The following is an 18155-nucleotide window of genomic DNA, read 5'->3' as shown; positions in this document are numbered from 1 at the left end:
TTAACTGTTCCCTCTTTGTTGGAACAATATTATTCTACTGCTTTGGAATTTTAGACTAGGTATTCATCTTCTCACTGTATACTCACTGGGGATGTAAAAATCTTTAATACCTTTACCAATTCTTTACCTTTCCTCTCAATTCCAAATCTAATAGCCTACCTCACATTTCTACTTTGTGTGTTTATTTTTTTGAGACAGGGTCTCACTCTGTTGCCTAGGCTGGAGTGCAGTGGCATGATCCCATCTCACTGTAGTCTTGACCTTCCAGGGTCAGCCACCTCAGCCTCCTAAGTAGCTGGGACCGCAGGCACATGCCACCACGCCTAATTTTTTTTTTCTATGGATTTTTTTATAGAGACAGGGTCTCCTTATGTTGCTGAGACTGGTCTCAAACTCTTGGGTTCAAGTGATCCACGTGCCTTTGCTTCCCAAAGTGCTGGGATTACAGGCATGAGCTACTGCACCCAGGTGCATTTCTGCTTTGATGTCTCAGACCTAACATCCTTAAAGTTAAACTTAACATTTTTCCAAAATAAGACTCATTATTTTCTCTCACAAACCTCCTTCTTATCTAGCATTATTACTAAATTGCATCACTACCCTTCTAGCTGCCTAACAGAAACCTGGGAGTAATTCTTGACTTCTCCTTCCCCTTAAACACTCATATCCAATCCCTAAGCTTGACTGATTCTACTTCTTGAATATTCTCAGATACTGAAATCTACCAATTTATAGGATATACAGATGATAAAGAAACATGTTGAAGTATATAATGGAGAGTCATCAGCAAAATCTACAGTATGGGACACTCTATAAAAAAAACCTTTGGAAGCCAGGCATGATGGCTCACACCTGTAATCCCAGCAACTCAGGAGGCTGAGGCAGGAGGACTGCTTGAGATCAGTTTGAGTTCAAGACCAGCCTGGGGAACAGAGGGAGGCCTAGGGCATGGTGGTGAGTGCCTATAGCACCAGCTACTCAAGAGGATCGCTTAAGCCCAGGAGTTCAAGGCTGCAGTGAGCTGTGACTCTGCCACTGCACTCAAGCCTGGGCGACAGAGTGAGATCCTGACTGAAAAAACAAAAACAAAAACAAAACCCCAGAAAATCATAAAGAAAAAAGAAAAACAACTTTAGTTCTTCAATAACTAAATGGCCGTAAAACAAAAAGAAGGTACATAGAGATCAGAACAGACATCAGAGATATACTAATTTCTATTCAGGGAACTTATCTGGACCCTGAGGCAAATAAACTGTGAAAAAGACATTTATGAAACAACTGCAAGTTTGAATACTGACTGGATATATGATGCTATTAAACAATTATTGTTAGAGTCTTTGGAGATGTAATAATGCCACTGCAGTTATTTATTAATTTTTTTATTTTTTTGAGACAGAGTCTCGCTCTTTTGCCCAGGCTGGAGTGCAGTGGTGCAATCTCGGCTCCCTGCAACCTCGGCCTCCTGGATTCAAGTGATTCTCCTGCCTCAGCTTCCCGAGTAGCTGGGACTACAGATGCGCACCACCACACCCGGCTAATTTTTGTATTTTCAGTAGAGACAGGGTTTCACCATGTTGGCCAGGCTGGTCTCGAACTCCTGACCTCAAGTGATCCGCTCACCCTGGCCTCTGGAAATGCTGAGATTACAGGTGTGAGCCACCACAACTGGCCAGGTATGTATTTTTAATAAGTACTTTTATCTTCTGTAAATACACAGTGAAACAGGGAAGAAGTGATGATGATGCCTGGAATCTTCTTAAAAAATAAAATGGGAGGTTAACGTGAATGGGTTACATGTGGATATGAATCACTATATTATTGTCTTTGTATATGTTTAAAATTTTCCATAAGAAAAAGTTTTAAAAATCAGTGGCAGTAGAGTGGGTTTTTCTATCATTCCATCTTTTTCTCACTTTTAATTGAGCTTTATTATTATATACTGGCTATTACCAGAGACCCAGCTCTAAATTTCAAATAGAAAAGCTGAGGTTGCTTGAAAAAAAGAAAAAATAGTGAAAGAAAAATGGATTAAAAACTTCCATATCTATAAACCACATATAGATAGGAAAAGATATCTCAAAAGCATTATTAAATGACAAGAGTAAGTTGTAGTATAGTATAAAAATATTGTTTATATAAAAATTATATATGGTTGATTCAAAAGTAACAATGTAACTTACAAAAAGAATAAAGGGTACTGGAAAAACTAATTTCTTAAATTCCCCAAATAACAAATTACAAAAACCCAGAACTCCCTAACATACAATTACCACAGTAAACTGTCAAAATCTAATTGCCATAGAAACACTCTGTATACAGAAGATATTTGGTCAAAACTTTCCACGGGCTGGGCATGGTGGTGCACGCCTGTAGTTCCAGCACTTTGGTTTTACCTTTTTTTTTTTTTTTCCCTTGAGATAGTCTTGCTCTGTCACCCAAGCTAGAGTGCAGTGGCACAATCTCAACTCACTGCAAACTCAGCCTCCTAGGTTCAAGCGATTTTCCTACCTCAGCCTCCCAAGTAGCTGGGATTACAGACACACGCCACCACGCCTGGCTAATTTTTGTATTTTTAGTAGAGATGGGGTTTCACCATGTTGGCCAGGCTGGTCTCGAACTCCTGACCTCAAGTGATCCACTCATCTCAGCCTCCCAAAGTGCTGGGATTACATGTGTGAGCACCATGCCCAGTCAATCGTAGCACTTTGGGAGGCCAATGTTGGAGGATTGCTCGAGCTTTGGAATTCAAAACCAGCCCAGACAACACAGTGAGATCTTGTCTCTATAGAAAATTAAAAAATTAGCCAGGCGCAGTGGTGTGCACCTGTGGTCCCAGCTATCCAAGAATGACAGTGGAAGAATGGCTTGAGCCTGGGAGGCAGAGGTTGCAATGAGCCAAGATTGCACCACTGTACTCCAGTCAGAGTACAGTGACAGAGTGAGACCCTGTCTCAATAAATCAATCATTCAATCAATCAACCAATCAATAAAGTTGAGAACCAACTAATAAATTATACACATAGTTATATGCTAAGCAAGCAGGAATCTGGCCTGTATAATTTACTCCTAAGCTTTTCCTTCCATTTAACTTCCATGAGAGATTAAAAACAGATCAAGAAACCCTCTCTTTAGCAGGGATATTAGTTGGTCTTCCACAAACCACATATTTATTGTTATCTACTATTTATCAGGGACTGAGGGTATGAAAATAACAAAACTAGACAGAATCCCTGCCTTTCTGGAGCTTACAGTCTAGTGGGGGAAACACAAATATTAATCAAGTCATCACACAAATTAATGTAAAACTGCAAATGTAGTAGTCTTCAAAGGAGAGGAACATGCTGTGACAGCCTATGATAGTGAGATTTGATCTATTTGAGCCTCTCTGAGAAACTGGTGCTTAAGCTCAGACACACATGAACTGGTGTTAACTGAGCAAAATGGGATGAAACAAGCACTATATGGAACAGGTATAGATGTGCACAGGCTGTGGTAGGAGAAGACCCAGTAAATATGAGGTACTGAGAGAAGGCCAGCCTGGAGGTGTGAGAGCGAGATGTGACATAAGGCTAAGCCAGATTACCTGGGTCACAATAAATGGTTATCATTTTTCTAAGAATCAAGGGAAGCCAATGAAGGATTTTTCAAAGAGAATGACTGTGGGCAGGAAACCAGGTCAGAGAAGAGGTAGCATTCCCACGTGGTGGTGAAGAGAATTACTCTAGGACGGAACTTTGGCAGAGCATGCTACTGTGATCCTGAGAAAGTCAAAGAGACTGATTTTCATTTTCAATTAGTGTCGGTGGCTTTTGTCTTTTGAGCAAACAATAAAACAAAACAAACTAATAAACCCCAAGAGGCGGTCATGTGTATAGATCCTACTTAGATGAAAGGACTTTTGGAATAACAAATCACAGTCCCACAGATACAGGCTGCACATCTACAACAGGATCTGGGAATAGCTGCAATATTGTTTTAAAACAGTGACTGAAAGTAACCAGATAGTATTAGCAGCATTAGTGTCATACAAACACCAACAGGGTGGGCAAGTCTATGACTACTACTGCTAAACAAACATGCTTATGTTTACCCCTGAATCCACAGCACTATCAGAGTTCATTACTTAAAGGAGGAATGAATACCGGGCCCTGATTTACTATTTTCAATAGATCTTCTCCTCTGCCATCCCTATACTGACATAAATGACATGATGTATGTCATGGTAGGACTCTGAAGTAAGACAACCTAAACTACCATACAACGGAAATCAAGACAGTGCTTTCTTCTCTTTTCCCAAAATGAAAATGGTTTTTAGTTGTTATAAATTACAGTAATACATGTTCATTACAAAAAATAAAACAATACACAAAAGAGTAAGTAAAACTCACAAAAATCCCACTGTTGATAACATTTTAAAGAACATTCTCCCACACATTTCTCTATGCATACACACACATTATACATATGCATAATGAGATCATACTTACTTGCTTTTAAGTTTTTTATTTTTTAGACAAAAAATAAAAATAAAAAAATATATTTTTTGCTTTGTTAGCCAGGCTGGAATGCAGTGGCATGATCATAGCCCACTGCAGCCTTCACCTCCCAGGCTCAAGTGATCCTCCCACACGGCCTCCCAAGTAGCTGGGACTACCACACATGGATAATTTTTATTTTTTTTTCCAGAGGCGAGGTCTCCCTATGTTGCCCAGGCTGAACTCGAACTTCTACCCTCAAGCAATCCTTCCCGCTTGGCCTCCCTAAGTGCTGGGATTATAGGTGTGAGCCACCACGCCCAGCATACTTGCTTTTTTTAAATTAAAAAAGTTGTAATTGGCTGTGCGCGGTGGCTCACGCCTGTAATCCCAGCAATTTGGGAGGCCTAGGCGGGTGGATCACGAGGTCAAGAGATTGAGACTATCCTGGCCAACACAGTGAAATCCCGTATCTACTAAAAATACAAAAATTAGCTTGGTGTGGTGGCACGCACCTGTAGTCCCAGCTACTCAGGAGGCTGAGGCAGAAGAATTGCTTGAACCTAGGAGGTGGAGGTTGCAGTGAGCTGAGATCCCACCATTGCACTCCAACCTGGTGACAGAGCAAGACTCTGTCTCAAAAAAAAAAAAAGTTATAATTACCTAAGTCAATAATATTTATTAATATTCAACATAAATGCACTCTGCCAGGTACATATTAGTTGTTTGGCATACAGTGAGGAGCAGGTGTGGCTTAAAGGACTTTAAAAAGGAAGGAAGACAATTAAACCAATGATAAATTGTGCTAAGCACTATGAGAGCAGGAATACAGTGTATCAAATAGTACTTTATTTATTCTAGGTAGGTGGAGACAAGGAAAATGTCCAGGAAGAAGTGACATTTAAACAGCGGGGAAGGATGAGTAAAACATATAATATGAACTGAAGCAGAAGACAGTTTTAGGCCAAAGGAATGTCCTGTGGAAGGCCTGGACATACTCAAGGAACCGAAGAAGTTGAAGTTGAGGGAGTCGTGAGAAATGGGGGCAAATATTGTGAGATACTCTTGGAAGAGTAATCAACATGAAGAATCTGGATTCTAATATACAGGAAGTGAGTAGCCACTGAAAGGTTTAAACAAATAAGTGATATAATCAGATTTGTGTTTTAGAAGAATAACTGATTGTAATATGAAGGATATACTAGAAAAGGCAACACTGAAGGCTAAAAATTAGATCTTTACATAAACAGAGATGTAATTTATCATTTTTAATATTTGCATGGATGCACCATATAGGTTCCATGAGGCCAAGGACTGTCTGTCTTCTTCATTTATCAATTCTAGAGTCCAACACAGTATCTGGCATATAATACACATTCGTTAATTTAAAGATAATTATTAACAGTTGTTAACAACAGAATCTGTTACCTTTTACTAAGCACTGACTATATATGCCAGGGACTGTGTTAGGGGTATCTTGCATTTAACTCTCCCAACTGTTCTATGAGGTAGAGGTTTTATCATCATCTTATTTTACTAAAGCGGAAACACTAAAGCTCAGAGACTTTTTGTTACTAAGCTAGTTAGTGAGGGAGTGTGATTTCCCAGGTTTGGTGACTCCAGAGCCACTTAACTAATCTACAGCTGACTAATAATTTAACCAATTTATGATCAATGTCCATTTAGGTTCTTTCTAACTTTTTGCTATTGTTAATATTATGATGAATCTCTTCAAACATGTCTGATCACTCTTGACTGATTATCTCATTAGCATAAAATCTTAGATGTTGTAATGATGAGCTTCACAATAGGCACATTATATATAATGTTAGATGCATTTGACAAAATTGCTCTCCAGAAAGGCTATTTCATGTCATACAATTAAAAGCAATATATGAGAATGCCTGTTTGCTCACCATTACTAATACTGAGTGTTATTGATCTTTGCCAACTCAATGGCCCCCCCATGAAATCTGACTTTAGTTTTAATTTGTATTTATATATCATGATTAGTAAAGTTGATCATCTTTCCATGTTTACAAGTCATTTTAATTTCTTCTTTTATTTCCTGTTCCTGTCCTTTGCCCATTTTAATTTTATTTTAAAAATTATTATTTATTTTTTTACTTCTACGATGGCTTGGAACCATTTTAAGATACTCTTTAAATAGGTGGTATATAAATACTGTTTTTTGCGTCTTGAATTTTAACTTTTTACATGTCATAAATGTTTGCAAATAATGTGATCTTGGTTGTTTGTTTTGGAATCTCGCTATGATTTCCTGACATACTGAAGTCTCATGCTGTAATGTGAAATCTAGCAATCCTTTCTTTATGGGTCTCCCACCTACATCATGATTATAAAAATGCTACCCACATTTTCTTCTAATCTTTTTATATTTCTAATGGTTTCCATTTTGACATTAAATCTAATCTACTTAGAATTTATTTTGATGTAGTAAGTGTAATATGGATCCAATTTATCATAGCCAGCTTACTGGATAGGTAAGGTTTCCAAAGTACATAATAATTGGAAGATGACCCAAAGCACTAAGAGTAGGTCTCTTCCTTTGGAAATATTTTTTCCTGTCATATACGATTGAATTTTTCTTCCTTCTACATATATGTAGGAATATATAAATGTTCGAACTAATTCCCTAAACAAAAGACAGATAAATAACTCAAATGTGCTGTTTAAATGTGATTGCCTTTGTCCTAATTTACCACTTGTTTTCCAATATAATGCTAACTAGTAATACTGAATGAAGTATGTTTGTTTTAACTCAGTAAAATAAATTTAAATACTTAATAATAAGACATTTTAAGCTTTACATTTTAATGAATAGAAGCATATTCTTAAAAACAATACTATCAAAAGTAACCTAGAGAGACTAAGAAAATTTTCTGTATCAACAGTAGAAAAATTACCTTTAAGAACAATTTAGTGAAATTCTGTTTTTAAAAAGTCATTCATTTACACTATAAAAATATTCATTGAAGAAAATTTGGAGAATACAGAACACCCTAAAGAAAAATTCTGTCCTATTGCGTTGTATTTCAGTAAAAATCTAATAGACAACTGATGGTAGCATAATAAGATAATAGTTCTGTATGTAAAAAAAAAAAGTTTATTTTCATAATTTCGCTGAAAATGATGTGGTAATATTAAGCACAATTAGGCCATGTCTCCTTACTTTTTTGTGTGCATTACAATTATCTTTTTCAGTAAGACTTGGATTTCTAGATTTATATAATCTTTAAGTACAACAGGAAATAACAAAGCCTTTATAACTTAAAAAAAACCCATAAAAATGTCTTTACATTGAATGTCTTAGTGAAAGAGCAAAACTATTCAAGGCAAGCAAAAATAACTAGGTCAAATCATATATATAATCAAAATGCAGCTTAGAGTTATTAAAAAAAACTACTCACAATCATTTTAGACTAAAACATAAACACACAATCTATAGCTATAGAAATAGATCTAGAAAATCCTTACAGCATTATTGCTGATATAATAAAGAGAAATGACAGCATGTTGGTACTGAATGCTTCTGGAAATATGCATTCAGGACTAAGAAAATAGGTAAGATTTATAGATCATTCTTAGAACCATCTTGCTTCATACTTTTCTGATATTTAAATAACTTCAAAAAATGCGATAAAATAATTTATTTACCTGACCATTACCAGAAGTTGCCATGTTGATTTCTCCCACTCCTTGACCTTCATTCTGCCGCTCAGCATCATGTGAGCCAGTTTCATGCTTGTTCTGAGATGACCTCTGTTAACATGGAGTTAACATCAGTACATGCAGAAATGGTGTAGGCTTTCTTAGCCCATGGCTTTTTTTCTTTTTTGTTTTAAAGCTGTGAATGCATCAATTATACAGACTGATAAAGGCATGGAACTGCGTATTATACTTCATAACCTCCAGTATGATTGGCGGTCGACTATCTTGGTAAGGGGAAAGTGAAGTATGTCCCTCGAGCATTAGAGCTGCACAAGACAAAGGATTTTCTGAGACTCACAGGAATGCCATCCTCTACCAGCTGCGCTCACATTACTATCAGGAACATAACCCAAGTAGAACAAATAGCTATCTTTTCTGCAAGGTCACATGATTCTGACATTTAATGGAGCTGCAAATACAACAGTTAAACTATTACCTAAGCTTATAAATATGTTCTACTTAGGAATATTTATACATAGAATATATATATATATGTATATCTTCTAATAAAAGTTAGGTAAAATAAAATGATAGGCTCTTAGATTCTGATATGAATAAAACCCAAAGCCTTCTATAATGCAACCACCATCTGTTAACAGGAAATTAAAATGACAGATTACATCCAGTAAAAGCAGTCATTTCAAGATAGATTATCTCTAGTACAAAGCAGTCACTTTATAAAAATACCACCACAAAATTAAAGAAATAAAAGAATTTCTCACTGTCGTTTATAGAAACACCTATAGGCTTGTTCTAGGAAAACAATATCTAAAATAAAAATTATACATTAAAAATCTGACCTAACAGTGGATAATTAAATTACAAAACGATTCCTAACGGAATTTCTTTAAATATCAAGCTTTCCTAGATCATTTAAAAAATGTGACTGAAAAAATTAATTTATATGCAACATTCCCACCAATAAACTAGTATTAGTTATATGCTGGCAAAAGTGAGGTAGCACTCAGTAATCCAGAAATATAAGAATAATTAGTACCATCTGAAAACATGCTATGGAATTCAATGAAATCCACAAGAATAGATATACATATACAAAGTCAACCTAGAGACAAATGAATCTAAGACCACAAAGATTTGACACTAACGTAAGTGAAGATGTCAATATATTTAAAGAAAATTACTGACCATCTACCTTGTTAGTTACTTGCATTAGATGCTGGGGAATACAGTGCTAGCAAAACTAGACATTGTTCTATGCTCTCTTGGACCTTACAGTTTAGACAGGGACACTGTCAAATAATGACAGAAATAATAAAGGTAAAATTGACAAATGCCGTGAAAGAAGGATACAAGGTGCTGTAAGTATATATAACAGAGAGATATGATATAGTCTGGAGGTTTGGAAGAGCTCTCTTGGGAAGTGCTGTCTGAGTAAAGACTTGAAGAGTAAATAAGAGTTAACCAGGCAAAGGGGAGGGAGGGGTAGAGGATGAGTGTTCTGGGTAAAACAGATCATATGCAGAGGACCCAGGGTAGGAGGGAGTGTGGCTTGTTTTAGCATGTCAACGAATCATGGTGTGGATGAAGCACCAAAAATAAGGAGGAAAGAACAAAAAGAATATGATAAAAAAAAATCTGATTTTAATGCCTTTTTCTGTGATTCTTAGATGGCATTCTTGCCTTTTCTACTTGCAAGTTACAGTGAGGCCACTGCATGATTGCCCCCACATAATTAATACTAATATATTAATGGATAAAGTTGCAAGTAAATTTATTTTTTTAAAAAAATATTTTAAATGGTCTAAGTAGGGAGGAAACATAGGAAAGACCAGTTAGGAGGCTAATGTATTAATGTAAGTGTGAGACAGTGGCACTATGCGCTAGGGAAGCAGTGACAGAGATAAAAGAAGTGGAGACATAGAAGTAAATCTGATCGGGTTCGCTGACAGGATATGGGGAGTGGAGGAAGAGGTCTGGTGTCGAGTATTACTCCTATGTTCCTTAGCTCACACAATTCAATAATGACGGTGCTACTCCTCACAGAGATAGGTAATACCGAGGGAGGATGAAGGTTTTTTGTTGGAAGGTGGGGTAGGTAAAGAGGGCTTAGGAGGAGCAGATCATTAATTATGTTTTGAGTATGTTGAGTAATATTAAAGTGCCCTTTTTTTTTTTTTCAGACAGATTCTCACCCTGTCACCCAGGCTGAAGTGCAATGGTGCGATCTCGGCTCAAATGATTCTCCTGCCTCAGCCTCCCGAGCAGCTGGGATTACAGGCGCCTGCCACCATGCCTAGTTAATTTTTGTATTTTTAGTAGAGATGGGGTTTCACTGTGTTGGCTAGGCTGATATCAAACTCCCGACCTCCTGATCCACCTCCGTTGGCCTTCTAAAGTGCTGGGATTACAGGCATGAGCCACCGCGCCCTTATTAAAGTGCCTCTGACATGACTCAGTGAAGATGTAGAGCTGATACAGAGATTTCGTACAGAGCTCAGGGCTAGAAAAATAAATTTGACAGCCATCAGCATATATATGGTCAGTGAAACCCCAAGCATAAATGAGACCGCTTAGGAAGAGAAGATACAGAGAAAAGAAAAATAGGTCTTAGGAAATACCCTTAATTAATGTCCAGAGAAAGGAAGATGAGTCTATAAAGGCCAGAGAGGCTGGGCACAGTGGTTCAGGCCTGTCATCCTAGCCCTTAGGGAGGCTGAGGAGGGAGGATCTCGAGCCTAGGAGTTTGAGATTACAGTGAGCGATGACGGTGTCACTGCATTCTAGCCTGGGCAAGACTGAGGCCCTGTTTCAAAAAGCCAGACAAGTGGGAGAAACCAGAAATGTGACTGACGATGGTGATGGATGATGCATATGGTAACATTTAAAAAAACCCAATGTTTACTATGCACTAATCACTTAGCACTTATTATTTAATCCTCAAACTAACCCTATGAAGTATTATCCCCATTTGATTTATTTTTTGAGATGGAGTCTTGCTCTGTTGCCCAGGCTGGAGTGCAGTGGCACAATCTTAGCTCACTGCAACCTCCACCTCTCGGGTTCAAGCAATTCTTGTGCCTCAGCCTCCCGAGTAGGTGGGATTACAGGCGTCCACCACCATGCTTGGTTATTTTTTGTATTTTTAGTAGAGACACGGTTTCACCATGTTGGTTAGGTTGGTCGTCAACTCCTGACCTCAAGTGATCTGACCACCTCAGTTTCCCAAAGTGCTGGGATTACAGGCATGAGCCACAGCACGCGACCATTATCCCCATTTTATAGATAAAGAGATGGAGGCATAGAGAACATAAGTAACTTGCTTTCAGTCACATAGCTAGTAAATGGCAGAGTCAGAGCTGGAATTCCAACCCAGGCAATTCCAACCCAAACTACCATTTAACATTTACTGTCTTCATTTTCTTTCCTCCTTCCTCTTTCCTAATTACTTCTTTTTATTCTTTCACTGATCCTAGGCTACAGGCCTGCCTGCACTCTCTGATACACTGAAGACAAAAGAAGTGGTTGCTCACTATTATGAAAGATTAATTCTAACTAGTTTCCTCATTTCCATAGTTGCTTTACAATTTCTCCAAGGTTTTCTACTCTAGGTGATGGAACTTGAAAAAAAATTTTGGTGAGGTATTTAAATATCACAAAATCCAACCATTTTAAGTGTTCAATTAAATGACTTTTAGATTTATCAAGCACAGCTGTAATCCAGTTTTAGAACATTTTCATAATTCCAATAAAATTCTTGCTGTCCATTTACAGTTAATCCTCATTTCCACTTATAGTCAGACAACCACTAATTTACTTTTTGTCTTGATAAATTTTGCCTTTTTTGGACATTTGATATAAATGGACTTATGTCTCTGGCTTATTTTACTCAGCATGTTCTGGAGGTTCATCCATGTTATAAATTCTGCATCAGTAACTTACTTTTAATTGCTGAATAATATTCCACTGAAGGGATATAACAAATTTTGTGTATTCATTCACTAGTTGATACACATTTGCACTGTTTCTCCTTTGAGGCTATTATGAAAAAATGCTGCTAGTGAACGAACAAGTCTAAGTCTTTGTGTACACATATATTTTCATTTCTCTTGGCTAGATACCTAGGAGTAAGACTGCTGAGTCACATAACTATATGTTTAATATTTTGAGGAATCACTCAACTGTTTTAAAATGGTGGCTGTACTATTTAAATTCCCACCAGCAATGAGGGATCCTGCTTCTCCACATCTTCGTCAATGCTTATTATTGCCTTTATGATTAAAGCCATCATAATGGGTGTGAAGCAGTATCTCACTTGAGCTTTGATTTGCATTTCCCTACTGATTGAGTATATTTTCATGTACTTATTTGCCATTCCTATATATAACTTCTCTGGTGAAATGCCTATTTAAATCTTTTGCCCACTTAAAAGTTGAGTTGTATTTATCTTTATTAATGAGTTGCAAGAATACTTTAGTAAGTATTCTTCATTTGCTATTATCTTTTAAAACACTGCAATGTCCTCAGAGCTCCCATTCCACCCAATGTATTTGCTTGTCAATAAATAAACTATTTCTGGAAGAACACACAAGAAAGTCACAGCTTTGGTTGCCTCACATACCTTTGTGTAACTTCTGAGTTTTGATTCATGTGTAATAATTACTAGACTTAAATCATGCCCAGCATCTACACCTTAAACCAGAGTTATAATGCAGGTAGTCCAAAGAAAATGCTATAAGAAATATGCTTCATGATAGAGAAATTATTTGGCAGAAACTTTTCCCTTTCTCATATCTACTGCTCTATGACTAATTTTCAAGTGTCCAATCCCCAATTTTCTCCATCTTCTAGCTTATCCCTCTAACTTACATTAGAAGAATAAAATAATGCAATAAACAAACCACAAACGGCAAAATTATAAAAAGTGGTTTTGTTCTTTCTTAAATGTGAAATGGCACCTTCCTTTGGTTTACATTTACAAACTATCAGAATAATGCAACTGATGTAACTATCATCATAACAAAAGGAAGCAATAAGAGATTGGATAATAGTAGCAGACAGTCTGCCCTAAATCCAATAATATGAATACAAAGTTTTGAACAGATAGAAGAAACACAAACAAGTTTCCAACCTGAAACTTGTAACAGTACTGGAAAATGAGGATTACTATTAATAAATTGTACTACAGTAAAATTCAAGGTGAACAGCATTAAATAAAATAGAAGGCTATATTATATTATACAAATAAATCAACTAGAAAAAAATGTGACTATTGATTTAGAAATACCAAAACCTGTTAGATGCAGCAAAACAGTAATAATCGGAATACAAGAAAGATGGGGGGGGAAAAGAACTAACTGTAACTAAAGCTATTCAATTAAAAACAAAACACTGCCTATTTAAAAATAATTTAGAAAATAGACCATAATGAATTTGCTTAAGGACAAAAGACACATTAAAAACTACAGTAGAAAGGCAAAAGGGTCATAATAAGTAGAATGCTACATACATCAATACCAACAGAACTGAAAAGGAGCAAAAAAATACTGCTTTTTTTCCTGGTCCTCGCAAAGGCCAGGAAAAATAGAGTCCATTGCAAAAATGAACACATTCTTTAAATCGCAAATATTTGACTTATATTGGCTTAAGACAGTCATGTTAAACTGCTTTTAGGATTATGAATATCACATCGTACTTAAACTGTCTACTTAGCAAATACATGTTTCTACATATTTCAGATTCAGATGTACTAAATCCAAAGTTCCTCAGATATTAAAAAAGCCAGACATGGATGAAAATGCTTTTTGAAAGAACTCTTTGTAATCTCTTTCAGCTGAGTTTTTGGGGAAGGGGGTATACTCATCCCCCGACCTCCAAATAACCTGCTTCAATGGCTAGTTCTGCATTTTTCAGTTGAATGCTTTATTTCAGTTCCACTTTATTGTTACACAAATTTTTCACTATTTACATTACTTTGACTCCTAAATTCTAATCATAGCTGGCACGTGGTATACTATGATCACCTTCCTTTATAACTTCTTGTTGTCCATGGAGTTAAAGGTTATCTTTATTGTTTTGTTCATTTGGTTTTCTGGGTACACATGACTGATCCTCAGCTTCTCTCCTACTGTGTAAATTTCCTTTCCCTTCAATACATTCAGAAACAGCAGGTATTCTGCTGATTTCATCTTCTTGGACTTAATGTCTCCTGGAATCCTCTCAATAGTTCCAATATGGAATGGTTGCTTTCTTTACCATTTATCTCAGGATGTCCCTTCATCTTTACTCTGTAGTTTCGCTCATCTCTTTCTCTTGTATTATATCCCCTGCGTCTTGAGTTCCAAAAATTCATTTTTCTTGGTTTACATTTCGATTTCACTTGAGTATATACTTTAATAGGTTCCAGAAACAGGTGCATGAGAAAAACATATTTGAGACTTTGCCTATCTAAAAGTGTCTTTATTTCACTCTCAAATTTAACACTTTGATTAAAGGCTAGAATGGTATAATACAAAAATACACCTGGTCTTTGTTCATTTATACCTGAGAGAGTTTCAAATACCCTTGGAATTTCTCCAGTGATAGGGGTGTCTGTTATGCTAATGAGGCAACTCAGGGTAGGCCACCAGATAGCAAAAAGATGGGTGGCTGTCACCATGTGATAAGAGAGTTAGAACTTTGGCTAGCCATATGTAGAAAGCTGAAACTGGATCCCTTCCTTACACCTTATACAAAAATTAATTCAAGATGGATTAAAGACTTATATGTTAGACCTAAAACCATTAAAATCCTACAAGAAAACCTAGGCAATACCATTCAGGACATAGGCGTGGGCAAGGACTTCATGTCTAAAACACCAAAAGCAATGGCAACAAAAGCCAAAATCGACAAATGGGATCTCATTAAACTAAAGAGCTTCTGCACAGCAAAAGAAACTATCATCAGAGTGAACAGGCAACCTACAGAATGGGAGAAAATTTTTGCAACCTACTCATCTGACAAAGGGCTAATATCCAGAATCTACAATGAACTCAAACAAATTTACAAGAAAAAAACAAACAACCCCATCAAAAAGTGGGCAAAGGACATGAACAGACACTTCTCAAAAGAAGACATTTATGCAGCCAAAAAACACATGAAGAAATGCTCATCATCACTGGCCATCAGAGAAATGCAAATCAAAACCACAGTGAGATACCATCTCACACCAGTTAGAATGGCCATCATTAAAAAATCTGGAAACAACAGGTGCTGGAGAGGATGTGGAGAAATAGGAACACTTTTACACTGTTGGTGGGACTGTAAACTAGTTCAACCATTGTGGAAGTCAGTGTGGCGATTCCTCAGGGATCTCGAACTAGAAATACCATTTGACCCAGCCATCCCATTACTGGGTATATACCCAAAGGACTATAAATCATGCTGCTATAAAGACACATGCACACGTATGTTTATTGCAGCACTATTCACAATAGCAAAGAGTTGGAACCAACCCAAATGTCCAACAACGATAGACTGGATTAAGAAAATGTGGCACATATACACCATGGAATACTATGCAGCCATAAAAAATGATGAGTTCGTGTCCTTTGTAGGGACATGGATGAAACTGGAAAACATCATTCTCAGTAAACTATCGCAAGGACAAAAAACCAAACACCGCATGTTCTCACTCACAGGTGGGAATTGAACAATGAGAACTCATGGACACAGGAAGGGGAACATCACACTCCGGGGACTGTTGTGGGGTGGGGGGAGGGGGGAGGGACAGCATTAGGAGATACACCTAATGCTAAATGACGAGTTAATGGGTGCAGGAAATCAACATGGCACATGGATACATATGTAACAAATCTGCACACTGTGCACATGTACCCTAAAACCCTAAAGTATAATTAAAAAAAAAAAAAGAAAAAAAAAAAAAAAAAAAGAGAGTTAGAACTTTGGGCCAGACTGACCTCCAGGAAGAGAAGGAGGATGGAACTTGAGTTTAATTCTCATGTGGCCAATTATGTAATCATGCCTACAGAATAAAATTCCAATAAAAATTATGGATACCAAAACTCAGTGCAGCTTTCTGGTTGGTGAATACACTGAAGTGCTGGAAAAGGCCAGGCATGGTAGCTTACGCCTGTAATCCTAACACTTTGGGAGGCCGAGGCATGCAGATCATGAGGTCAGGAGTTCGAGACCAGCCTAGCCAATACGGTGAAACCCCATCTCTACTAAAAATACAAAATATTAGCCAGGCGTGGTGGCAGACACCTATAATCCCAGCTACCAGGGAGGCTGAGGCAGGAGAATCACTTGAACCCAGGAGGCGGAGGTTGCAGTGAGCCAAGATCACGCCATTGCACTCCAGCCTGGGCTACAGAGCGAGACTGTCTCAAACAAAAATAAAAACAAAACAATGAAGTGCTGGAAGAGTGACATGCCTAGATTCCAGTAGGAGAAAGCATGAAATCCCTGCACCCTCATCCCCATCCCTACCCCTTCCCTAGACCTTGCCCCATATGTCTCTTCATTTGGCCATTCTTGATCTGTATCCTTATAATAAAACTGTTAAACCTAAGTATAGCACTTTCAGTGAGCTGTGAGCCATTCTAATGAATTATTGAATGTGAAGGGGATGTGGGAAGCCTGGAATTTGTAACGCACTGGGCAGAAATGTGAGTGGCTTGGAGATACCCAACATTTATGGCTGGCATCTGAGGTGGGAGGAGTCTTGTGAAGGAGTTGGCTCTTAACCTGTTGGGGCTGTGCTAACTCTGGGTAGTTAGTGTCAGAATGGAATGGTACCACAGCACACTCACACAGGGGTGGAATTTATACACAGCTTGGCAGCACTCCTGGTGGCTTGGGGACACCCAAAACTTGTGGCTGGTGTTTGAAGTGGACAGTCTTGTGATCGACTTTGTCTTTACTTGTGGAGTTGACTTTAACTCGGGGTAGTTAGGATCAAAATTGAACCCAACTGGAGGATATACAGTGGTGTCAAAGAACTGGGGTCAAAACACAGCTGCACATATTTTCTTTCAAAAGTTTTAAGAGGGGTCAGGCACGATGGCTCACGCCTGTAATCCTACACTTTGGGAGGCCAAGGCAGGCAGATTGCTTGAGCTCAGGAGTTCGAGTCCAGCCTGGGCAACATGGCAAAACCTCGACTCTACAAAAAATACAAAAATTAGTCAGGCATGTTGGCACATGAGCTACTCGGGGGCTGAGGTGGGAGGATCACTTGAACCCAGGAAGCAGAGGTTGCAGTGAGCCGAGATTGCGCCACTGCACTACAGCCTGGGCGACAGAAACTTTTTAAAGAGACTTACTTACACGGCAGGATTCACCAACAAAACAACCCAGCTAGATCATCCTACTTTTTTTTTTTTAAGAGACTTAGTTCCATGTCTCTTTAAAAAAAAAAAAAAAGTTTTAAGAAATTGCTACCCTACTTCCCAGTTTCCAGTGTTGTTATTTACAAATGTAAAGGCATTTGTATTCCTTTTCCTTTATGTAAAATTTGTTTTCTCTTCCTTCTCTAGGTTTTTAGAATATTCTTTTTATCCCCAGTGATCTGAAATTTCCTCATGATGTGCCTTAGTGTAGGATTATTCTTATACATGATGTTAGATACTGGAGAGATCAATTTTTTTGGAAAACTAAACCCCTTGTTAAAATTTCTGGGAAATTTTGATTTATTTCTCTAATTTTCTATCTCTAGTTTCTCCATTTTCTTTTTGGAACTCCTTTTATTTGGATATTGAACCTTCCTAGAATGATCTATACTGTCTGGTAGTTAGTGTCCACTCATATTTAAGAGTGGGCTATCTATGAAAAAGTTAAATGAAGCTCTATGCCTGAAGAATGGATTTTGTCAACTATAGTTACCCTATAGGGTGATCTAGGTGGGTTGTTTTGTTGGTGAATTTTTCCATGTAAGTCTCTTTAAGTTTTTTTTCTTGGGTTAGTCACATTCTTCTCATTTTTTTTCTC

The 18155-nt window shown here is 37.5% G+C and overlaps 1 protein-coding gene across 15 annotated transcripts in view; it reads right to left on the bottom strand.

The window, feature by feature from the left end:
- The window catches only part of APC (APC regulator of WNT signaling pathway), a 144452-nt gene that overhangs the window by 39019 nt on the left and 87278 nt on the right, over window positions 1-18155 (bottom strand). For 12 of the 15 annotated variants that reach the window (XM_055298377.2, XM_055298382.2, XM_055298384.2 and 9 more), the window contains one exon: window positions 8154-8258. The exons of the other annotated variants lie outside the window; for them this stretch is intronic. In XM_055298377.2, coding sequence (XP_055154352.1) covers window positions 8154-8258 — 105 coding nt within the window. The remainder of the gene's footprint in view (window positions 1-8153; window positions 8259-18155) is intronic. 15 annotated transcript variants of the gene reach the window in all.

This window comes from Symphalangus syndactylus, chromosome 11, assembly GCF_028878055.3.
Source record: "Symphalangus syndactylus isolate Jambi chromosome 11, NHGRI_mSymSyn1-v2.1_pri, whole genome shotgun sequence".
Lineage (NCBI taxonomy): Eukaryota > Metazoa > Chordata > Mammalia > Primates > Hylobatidae > Symphalangus > Symphalangus syndactylus.
The sequence above is the reverse complement of the archived record's forward strand: the minus strand, read 5'-3'. Positions and strand labels throughout refer to the sequence as shown.